We start from the raw sequence: 11,989 nt of genomic DNA on the forward strand, positions 1-11,989 counted from the left end.
TAAAAAAAAAATAATTTTATGAATTTAATATTCAATATTGTATTATGTAAAGAATATTAGAATACCTAATAATAATAGTTATAAAATAAATTAGATGATTAAAAAAAAAACTATTTATATAAGTACTATTGATGATGTTAAAATCATAAGTTTCATTTTATTTGACATGAATAAGACCAAGCAATGTGTATGTATGATACTGTATATTTATTAATACATCAATTTACTTTATAAAAGTATACCATTTTTTATATTTTTTGTATTATAATTTATAACACAATAATTTTAATTTTTAAGATGTAAATAATTAGTCTGAAATGTATCAAACTTTGTGATCGAGAATACTTTTGAAGCAAGCATCAACTAAATCAGTACATTGTTTGTATCATTGATTGTTATAACAGTAAATAATAAAATACTTAAGCAATAAATTAATTTAAAATTGAATACTAAATAAGCTAGTTATTTTAATCAAAATAGTAACAACATATAATATGTATAAAACATTACTAAGAATAAAATGGTAACTTAACTATAGATATTCAAAATTATCATTTTATACATACATTTTTAATGCTAAAATTTAATATTATATTAATAAAATTAAATTCATAATAATATATCATTTTTATAATTTATTTAGTATACCAATACAGTTTAACCACATCTCTTTTGAGTCTTTTGAGAGTTAAGACAGTCTTAAGTCTGTATGAAGTGGGAAGGAATTTGGTTTGTAAAAAACTGGAGTCATTTGGAAATTGAACTTTTCATAAAATGGGAGCAAAAAATGGGCTATATCCAAATATTTTATTTATTTAAATGGTATAAAAATCATTAACCAAACTATTTACTACCTAAATAATTGTTTATAAATGAATAATTTGCTAATAAGCACATACAAAGAAGTAATAGTTTAAAATACCTAGCAAACTATTTAATTTTAGTAATACAAAACAAATAAATATTGAATTTTAAAATATATTTAATATAGATTAAAGAAAGGAATTTTTAAAATTTTGATAGTAAAAAAGTTTATCTTATATTAAAATAATTATTACCCTAATTGCTTAGTGATTACCTGGGAATGGGTTCAATTACTTTTCACATGAATCAATTCAAAATAACAATAATTCTAAGTACAAATATTTGTACAATTTCCATTCTTAGAAAATTAAATATATGAAGTTAAAAAATGTTCAAAGTAAACTAGGCATTATTTGTAAAAGGATCTACAATGGCATTTTAATAATAGAATGAGATAAATTAAAACTGCACTAGTGGATTATTATATTTCTTATAGAAATATCTAAACAAGGTATTTTAAATTTTCAGATCACTTTTTCAGACCAAAAAACTTTAATTGCTAAGGAAGTAAAAAAGATAAATCAATAAACAATTGTTTAGAGTAGGAATGCACATCAAATATGAATATGATACATACCATTATTACTAATAAAAAATAATTTATTTCAATAACTTTATTAATTAAGTCAAATTAAACAATTATTTATACATTATACAAATATTATATTATTAGTAAATAAATAGGTACCTTAATACTGTGTAAATATATTAAATCATTTTGCTTTTATATTTTTTACTAAATATGAGTTAAAACACAATCAAAAACTTCATTCAGCTCCACCGCTCTGAAAACAAAATAATATAACTCGGTAGTACAATTATTATTTAATATAACATACAATAGAAATCATACTTTAAAATAACTAAAACCTAAAAAACTAAAAATTAATTAATATTTAATATCTAATTTGTTGAATTAACAGATTTCTACTATATTATAACTTTTTTGATTTACATACGTTAATAGCATTTATTTCAGCATCCTCCATCATAACTCTTTTAAATTTTGTAGGTAATTGATAGTCTTCCATAGTTTGAATTCCACCGACTGCAGAAGGTGACGGGGTTGACTTAGATTTATCTGTAACATAAAGATTAGATTAACATTTTAGGATCAATTAATGGTCTTCTATCAATATGCCAATAATATTAGGCTGAATACTATCAATTACTCTTATTTATTATAAGTCAATAAATTATTAAGAAATAAATAGTTGTAATAGTTAAAAGTTTCTAGAAAATTGGTTTACATCAGTTAGATAAACAACAGTTTTTTATTTTCTAACGCCATAACTATAAATTGAATCAAAAATTAAAAAGCAGTTTACATTTCAATTATTAATATAATCAAATTGAGTAAATAATTTTGGATTGGATTTTAAAGAAAAATTATAATTAGGCCAATATATTAGGAAATAAGAAATAGAATAATAGATACTGTTGAATTAAAGCCAACAACCATTGAAGATTTGCCAAATGAAAACAAAAAATAAAACTAAGAATATTCCTAAAGAAAATTAAAAAACAATTATCACTATAGTCTATTCAGAATAAGAAACACAGTCGGCGGCGACTAGTTTTCGTCGACGATGGTCAGACAACGCCCGTTTGTCTATCCCTATCAAAGACAACCATCCGTAAGTTGACCGTATATAGTGACCATGCCCATGCGTAGTAGTCGACCGCCAACTGTGTTTCTTATTCTGAATAGACTATAGGGCTGAAGACCTCTAGTTTTTACATTGTCTTGATTAATTAAAGAACTGGATGAGTCATTAATATACAACTAAACAATTAAGATTGAGTTAAGTATTTTTTGGCCAAAAAAAATAATGATTTTTGGTATTATTTGTATTATATTTTTATTACTCGGAAAACTTATGAATATTAATAAATCAAACACAATAAGTATACCTAATGTATCATAGGTTAAAGTAGATACTAAAGATAGTCAAAGTCTATATTGATTAAATACTCACATTAGCATTGTTTTGAAATCTAGATTTACAGATAATGATTCAATGACTAAAATAGTATCACCGATTCAAAGTAGTTACTAATCACTCTATCAATATTTACTATATTTAATATCACAGAATATTAAAAATTAAAAGATATATATTTTTATTTAAATATAGAAAAATAATAAAGTAACTAAAAGTTTATAGTGTCAAAACTAAAATTGTTATTTACAATTGACTTTGATTTACATAATTATACACTTTTATTTTCCAAAAAAATAATTGTTTAATTGAATATTATAAAAAAAAAAAAAAACAATTTGGTAGTAAAAGAAAAGATTAAAGGTGTTTTTAGAGTTTTTACAGAAGTTTATCCAAAGCAATACCAATGAAAATATATCAATTTGATGCAGGTACTTTTAAATTGTATATCAATTACAATTATTATTATTTCATAAAAAAAAAGGTACATACTTATTTCTGGAACACCATGTCGAAACTGGATTAATGGCTGATGAGGTTTCACTGTCTAAAATATATATATAAAACAAATTTAATATTAGATAACTTATAACATGACTGGAAATATAATACTTTTAAATTATAATTTCTTGGGCAACAAAATCTTGTTAGATTTATATTTGTAATAGACTATATAAAATACCCATGTTTCAATAACTATTTATTATATAATTGATTAACTTTTAATTAAGTAAATTAGTTTGCACTTTAAATTGATATATTTTAACAGATTGCAGAAATTCAACTGTTTTTTGTATAGTAGGACATTTTCCTCAATACATTCCCCATGTTTAAAAAAAATTATTATTTAATATGAAACATTTTTTTTCTACAGAACTATTTTCCAAATATTTTCATAAATATAATAAATCATAAATAGATATTTTTGATTATTTTCTACTTAGGTACTTGAAACAATAAAAATTACTATTAAAATAATAAGTAATATTTAAAGCAAAATGTATTATAATACACAATATGATATATTTTGTAAAAAAAATAATTTCTGATTCTTACGTTATTTCTTAACACATATTTTTAAGCCTTTATTCTTATTTACTTTTTTTTTTTTACCAGTTTGGATATTTAATAATTCAATAATTATTGTTAGCGAATTTAATCTCTGGAGTACTTCAATAACCATCCAATTATTTAGATGCTGAATTTTTATCAAACTTTTAAATTTATTATTGAAATTTCCACTTATTTGTTCTATCTATGTTTTTCTTTATAGCATTATGTAAATTCCATAAATAAGAAGAAAATATTAGTAAAGATCATCATAATGCCAAACCATTTGATTTTTTAGTTTTCCTTCTTGTAGGTTCCATTAACGTATGTTCTATCAAAGTATAACAATAATTCATCAATATATGAATCATTGAGATCATTTTATAAATCATATAGTTCAGACAGATCCATGTTAAACATAACGCATTATTTTAATAGTACCTACAAGTACCTACCATCTACCTATGTTTTTTTTTTTCAAATGGACAATGATCAAAAATATACATCAGCTATAGTTCATTATATTTATAGAAATATTTGGATTTTTGTCTTTAAACAAAAATAGACATAGACAAAAAAATAATAATTTCATATTAAATAATAAATGACAAACTTTTAAAAAATAGGAGGAAGAATGTTTGCATCAAAAAATGTATTGTGATGGGAAGATTCCTACAAAATCAAAAACAGTCAGGGGGAGAAATTTCCATTTTTACTATTCTAAAATCTTTGTTTACAATAATATGATTTAAATATAATTTTTCAAACTTTTTTACTGGTAAAAATATAAATTACCCAAGGTACCTAAAAAGGGTAACAGAATAAAAATTATTTTAGGTAGTTCATATTTTTGTATTCATGATCACTGGGTACATAGATATATTCATAAATTTCATTGATTTTTAGTTTGTTAAGTTCTTAGCCCTGCAAATAATATTACTGTAAACATTCTCATCAAATATTAAAAAAAGTTTTTTGAAACGTACTTGATAAAACCGTACAATCATTTTGGTGTTCATGATTGAAGAAGTTTATGTACTAGCAGGAAAAGGTGAAGTCTAAAAACGTTCTGTGCCTTCTAAAAATTATAACAAATATTACTAAACAAGATAAAATTAATTTACATTAATTAATAACAGTAATTTGACCGACGAGGCGAGTAAAAAAACTATCCAAAAGCAGTAATTTATAACTTACTATACTTGAAAAGTTGAAACTACTAATATACAAAATCACAATCCGCAGTACAAAGTATCAGAATATTAGAAACATCGAACAGGAACAATAGAAACTGAGAAATTAGAATAATTACTAAATCACAGAATAGATCACTACTGATGTATTTTGATAACAGACACACGTTCCGCCGCTAATCAGCTGCTAAAACTCGGTATAATCACAGATATATATATAGTTGTTTTATGCATCTGTGGTATAATCCGAACCACAGAACCAAGGTGAATATAATCCACCTCGCACAGAACCATACAAGATACCTTATCTTAAATCGTGGTAGCAAACTGGCAACCATGGTTGAAGATAGAACTGTTATCTTTAAAAAAAAAAGATACGTGTAACCATCGAGATACGTGTTATCATTTATCAACGTAAACATTTGCGTAGTCGGCAAGTGGCAACCGCCAACTACAACTCTTACGTGCCAAACTACCAACCGACCATCGCCAAATGCCACATTCGCTTATGTGAGTCTAGTGAGTATTGAGTTTAGTTTAAGACAAGTTACAAACTGTGGCGGTGTTTACGTACACAATTTACAGTGAAACTTTAATTTTTATCGATGCAGTTTGTCAAATTTGAAGAGAATACATTTGTGTTTTGAATTTTTTCTTCTGACTTCCCCTTGTGCCGAATGATGTTTCCTACACCGAATTGTCGGTGTTTTGACAAATGGTCTACGATCATTTGAGGTCTACAGTCGGATCTAAAGAAGCTACAAAAGTACTGCCAGTAAAGCACAATTTGTGGTAGTAATTTAATGACCGAACAAAAAGAAGAAAATATAGTGGAAGTAGATCTAGAAATACAAGTAGAAACGATGCAAACCAATCACAGCCGAAAATCTACCCTTAAAGTGATCACTTTGGTGACACTAACCCTTCAAAATGCCATGGTTGCGCTCAGCATGCGCTATGCACGAACTCGACCTGGAGATATGTTCATATCATCTACCGCTGTCGTCATGGCTGAAGTGTTCAAGCTCTTCGTCTGTTTGATATTGGTATATCACACTGAGTCAATTTCTTGGAAACATTTCATATCATTACTAAATAATACAATTATCAAACAACCAATGGACACTCTGAAAGTTTGTATACCATCTTTAGTATATCTTATACAAAACAATTTACTATACGTCTCCACTTCGAACTTAGATGCAGCTACTTATCAAGTCACATATCAACTTAAAATATTTACAACAGCCGTTTTTTCAGTGTTGATATTAAAACGTAAACTATTGCGACACCAATGGATTGCATTAGTAATTTTGATTTTAGGTGTCGTTCTTGTTCAACTGAATAACTCAACTGATAAATCACAAAAAACTTACCCTGATCAAAATCGAATAGTTGGATTAGTCGCAGCGCTCATCGCATGTTGTTTATCTGGATTTGCCGGAGTTTATTTTGAAAAAATACTGAAAGGAGCTGAAATATCAATATGGATGCGAAATATTCAATTAAGTTTTGTTTCTATCCCATTAGGTTTTGTAATGTGCTTTGTTACAGACTGGAACAATATCAACAATAAAGGCTTTTTTTTCGGTTATGATCTTTACATAGTCTATTTGATAATCTTACAAGCAGCTGGAGGACTTATTGTAGCTATGGTTGTAAAATATGCTGATAATATATTAAAAGGATTTGCTACTTCCTTAGCAATTGTTGTAGCGTGTGTCTTCTCAATGTACTTCTTTGATTTTACCATAAGTATTCAGTTTGTTGTAGGTACAATGCTTGTAATGTGTTCAATATTTTTATATAGTTATACTAAGCAAAAAAAATCACCAAACTTAAATACCACACTAAAAGCCTAAAGCTATGTACTAAAATTATGACAATGTTTTTTTGATTAAATAATTTAAAAACGTGAGAAAATTAATTTTTTATAATAATGTATTTGTATATATATTACATAGTAAACGTCAATAATTTATGTGAATTTAATAAAGTTTTTACTTAAAATGTTTTGTACAAAAATTATATAATTGTAGTATTATAACTTATTTTTACTGTACCATACTTAGTCAAAAAAATAACTTAACATAAAATTATATTATTATTATTTTTTTTATATACATTTATATAATATATTTATCTAATGTTACTAACTTATAAACTATAGTTTCAATTGAAAATCTTATAAAAAAAATTTTTGTATGTTTATGTATATTTGTATTTATTTATCTACAATTAATGGCATAATAATCTTTTATGTTTATATTATATTCAAGTGTTGTTTTCCACAGTATATTAATTGTATCTATATACTAGATTATGTTTTCTAGATTGTAATATTATCTATCCAATATTAAATTGACAACCTACCTACCGATAATTATTAGATAATTATATTATATCATAGGCATAAGTAAATAACTCATCACACTCATCTACTTAAGTTATTATTGTCATGTGATAATTTGTGAATGCAATCTTTACATCAAATATTTTTTATTATTTGTTTTCTTCGGAATCTTTTAATTTTTTTGATTTTCTTATTTATGATTACTAATTTCATAATATAATAAACATAAATATTATATTATTTATATGTTGTATTTATTAGTTGAATAACCCCTTATGATAAAATATATATTAGTTTTTTTTATAAAAGTAAAACACAATGAATCGATTACTACAACAGTTGGATAATTTGCATATCTATTATACCAAAAAGTCATATTTTTGATGATAGAACATATTTTTTTATAATAGTAAATTTTAGAATGGTCGTTTATGGGAATAACAAATGAGAAATAATAATCATGAATTATCCTATTATTATTGATGAATGCTAAAATGTGTACCTTTATTATGTATATTATTTAGTGTGTATTTAATTTATATTCAAACAATTAATACTCACCTGTGCATAAAAATATGCTATGGTTAAATCTATTACTTATAACTTACAATTGTTGAAAGGAAGTGAATAATTAATAAATAGTATCCAAAACACCAAATATTTGATTAATATTTAGCAACTTGTAATTTGTAAATCAAATGTAGAGAGTGTACAACGGTTATCGTTATTGTTACTCGACTAACTCAGTATATTATATTCAACATACTGATACTTACTCTATGTATACAAATTATATTTATGAATACTACCACCCAGGGATGGATTTATATAGGTATGTGGGGGCCCTTGGGCTGCAGCCTACTCAGCCCTTCTCTAAATCCAGCCCTACTACTACACCCACAAAAGGTTGGGTATCTGTGAAGTCAGCATTTATGATTTCCTTACAAATTACAATACTATACACAGTAGATTCTTATTATTTCAAACGTCGCTATCTCAAATTTTTCGTTATTTCGAACTACAGTGAATTGAACTACCATTACACTTAAGAAGACCGAATCATGAGCATTTTAAAATATTTAGTATTTTTCATACTCATAACTCACTTAAAAATTAAAATATCGTAAAAACACCAACGAGAGAACACTCAACACGGATAATGTTCTTATAGTTCTTACTTAAAAGTTTGATAATGGGTCAATCACTCTAATATAAAAACTTAAAGCACACTACCTACCTATTGAAACTGGTGAAAGAAAATTTACCATGTCGTATACATGTAAGACGGAGACAACACATGTGGGTGCGACGACCTCACGTTTTGCTCTTGATAACTCGATTTAAAGTTAATTGTTTTTCGTTATCTCGAGTACCTACACAAATAATATTTTTAGTTTTTACCATCGTTAATCCCAGCAAGGGCGAAGTTGAACCACAAAATGAAGAGAAAGTCATTTTTGAAGTTACAATTCAACAAGCTAAACATACTTTTAAAACATTTAGTTGAGACTACTACAGGTATGGAACATTAGGCCTTTCTGCATTATCTAATTATTTGGAAGACGTATCAGACAAAAGTATTATTTAGCAAACTTTAATGATACATTTTTTTTTAAATATTATTTACTCAGTCATTTAAATAATTTTAATATTTTAATAATTATGTATTTTAATTTTTAAGCATTATTCGTATTATAATTTTTAAATAAAACTCGATATCTCGAACTTTTTCCTGTTCCTCTTGACATTCGACATAACGAGTATCTACTGTATAGATATATGCATACAAATCAACAGTAGCTAGGTACGCCTACTATTATCGTTTACATTAGGTATACAGAATGTTATATACCTATATAACAACTCAACAACCATACTATGTTGAGTACCTATAGGAGTTTTACCTGTTAATTGCATATGCCATATAGTATCAAATTTTATAAATTACCAAAATATTATATTTTTAAATTTTTTCTAAAAAATATTTGTTCATAAAATGTCTACAAAAAAAAAAAAAAAATGCTATTGACCATGATTATAATTTTGACAAACAATAATTATCGAAGAATATAAATTTATTTCAACCTAGAAAATAAAAATTAACCGCTTACTACACATTTTTTTTCTTAGCAATGTGTTAATTTTTAGAAATATTTTAATTTAATTTAAAGATGGATTGAGTTTTAAGGATACATTAAACATTTATACTACAAAACACAAAGGTAAAGAAAAATTATTAAAAAAATATATTATGTGTGTATATATATTAGATATAAATAGATATATTATTAATTTTAATATTGGATTATTATAAGAACAATTCTTGTCTTGGAATTCTAAAGATTAGTATTTTGAAAATTGACCTCTCAATAACAACAAAATATACTTCAGTATATTTCTGAACTTACAGCCTTTTTCCCTTGATTTTTGAAGTAGATTGTTTATTTTTCGGAATATATTATATTCTTGTTAAATAATTCAAAACGCACTATTTGTTAAGAGTTCTGTATAGGCAATAAAAGGAAAAAATAAATATCAATTTCGTGGTAGTAAACATCATTAAATTCATTAGTGCGTGTGGTTCGTCGAATTATTACGGTATGAAAATCACGCACGTGAACACCACGAAGTCAATAATTTAGCATGTCACTTATAATCGCAAATTATTTCACTGCTAAAATGATATTTTTCCATTTATTTATCTCACTCATCTCAGTTGAACGTACAAACAAACAAACCTGTTTTTAATGTAACATTTTATAATAATATTATGTATGTTTATAAAACTGTTGAAATTTTGTCAATAGAATTTAAAAAATAAAAGACGAAAACTCTAAAATAATCTGTTTTTAACATTTATGTAAATCACGTTGGAATTGAAATAAGTATTTTATTATTTTTAGCACATAAAACAGCCCATTTCGAATTACCATAATTGACTGATTTATAAAGTACAATGGACTATGAACTATAAAAAAAAACTAAAATTAGGTACATAGGTTCTTATGAATCGGTCATTTTTAATTCTGTCCGCATGAAAAATGATTGAAATGTTTTTTCACAAGCAATCGGTAGTTGACTACACAATCGAGTACAGACGATAATGACAGCGCTATCTACCGACGTGTTTTCAAACTATACCACATACAAATGAATTGACTTCATCTGTCACTAACTTTCACCACTAGACAGCGCGGTCCTGTACGATTTTTGTTTATTTATTATTTTACTATTAAAAATGTCCTGAGGTAATTGACTACTGTTGACCTATTTTGGAAGGTCGAGGCACTAAAATGACGATCTGTCCAAATTTGGACGGTCGTTCAGATTAAAAAAAAAAAAAGCTAGCTGATAAGTGCCAATTGAAATTTTTTGTCAGTTTGTTTCTTTGCTAAATCGTGTATTTTAGGAGTCTTTATACTATTGACGGAAATCGAAAGAAGGCTAAGAACTGCTATTAACTCTAAATATGCACATCGATTTGTCTTATAAATGTAAATGATATGAAGTAATTTTAAAAAGCGGTAAATCAAATTATACATTTCAAATGTTGGGACGGATATTGTGTTGTAAAATAAAATATAATATAAATTAGAAGTATACCTATCAGTATTGTACAGTTCGACTTATTGACGGGTAGGTAATAGTTATTCTTTCTTTGACATAGTTTTTAAACACAAAAATATTATGTTTGAACCAGGATAAAAAGTTTTAATAAAACTTGACTTCCACGAATCAAATAAATCAAAAAAGCTAACAAATAAGTCCTTTCACAGTTATCGAAAAAATTAACAGATAAAACTAAATAACATTACGCGGGAAAAGGGAAATTGACGTTATACACGTACAAAGAATAAAACCCTTCTACGAGACAGACGTAATACCCGAAGATCTATAAAAAAAAAAATAATAAAACTTACATCAGACAGGTTATAAGGAACACCATTAAAATAAAAAACACATAAACACAAATTTGCTATCACAGTATTTAGATTACACACTTATGGTAACAATATTAATAAGTAATAACTCTGTGGTCCATAATAAAATTTGAATACGATAAAAGAACAATTTAAAGAAGACGATCCGGACGCCTAGAAGAACAATCGAAAACTAACAGAATCTGATAAAATAGGAAAAATATTAAAATCATTTAACAAACATCAACTAATTAAGAAAAAAACTAATGTACAGAGTCGTGTTATAGGATGTCTAGATGATGTATAATATGTGTGTTATGATGTTGTGATGAATCGTATATATTGTGTGTATACGCCGACGTAAGAAAAAAAAAGATGGTATGTGATTCTGGAAAAATTATCATCGTTAGAATACAATAGAACTCATTATATAATATTATTGTAAAGACTACTTATGAACAATCTGGCCTCCAAATATAGTGGTGTGTATCTATTTTACTAATAATTTATAAATGATTATCAATAATACATGTTCATAACAGTGGCGTACGCAGAATTCGTTTATAGGGGGGTTATCATTTATGTATATGTAATTGTAATATGTATAAAATGTTATTAATGTAATATTCTAAAAAAGAATTATACCTACATGTTTCACTTCTGGGG

The 11,989-nt window shown here is 25.7% G+C and overlaps 1 protein-coding gene across 2 annotated transcripts; it reads left to right on the forward strand.

The window, feature by feature from the left end:
* The first annotated feature begins 5,455 nt into the window (after window positions 1-5,455).
* LOC114125622 (UDP-N-acetylglucosamine transporter) lies at window positions 5,456-7,643 on the forward strand. Of its 2 annotated transcripts, none has more exons than XM_050197384.1 (2): window positions 5,456-6,183; window positions 6,374-6,519. In XM_050197384.1, exons 1-2 carry the CDS (start codon window positions 5,854-5,856, stop codon window positions 6,392-6,394), a joined length of 351 nt encoding a protein of 116 aa, XP_050053341.1. In that variant the 5' UTR covers window positions 5,456-5,853; the 3' UTR covers window positions 6,395-6,519. The 2 variants fall into 2 exon arrangements, with proteins under 2 accessions (XP_050053341.1, XP_027845156.1); XM_027989355.2 differs by having other exon boundaries at window positions 5,460-5,569; window positions 5,662-7,643.
* The last annotated feature ends 4,346 nt before the right edge of the window (window positions 7,644-11,989 follow it).

The sequence above is a fragment of the Aphis gossypii genome, chromosome 1 (assembly GCF_020184175.1).
Source record: "Aphis gossypii isolate Hap1 chromosome 1, ASM2018417v2, whole genome shotgun sequence".
Classification (NCBI taxonomy): domain Eukaryota; kingdom Metazoa; phylum Arthropoda; class Insecta; order Hemiptera; family Aphididae; genus Aphis; species Aphis gossypii.

Bases quoted from the DNA above. Each gene is read 5' to 3' on its own strand.
- LOC114125622 (XM_027989355.2), top strand. From the start codon at position 5,854: ATGACCGAACAAAAAGAAGAAAATATAGTGGAAGTAGATCTAGAAATA.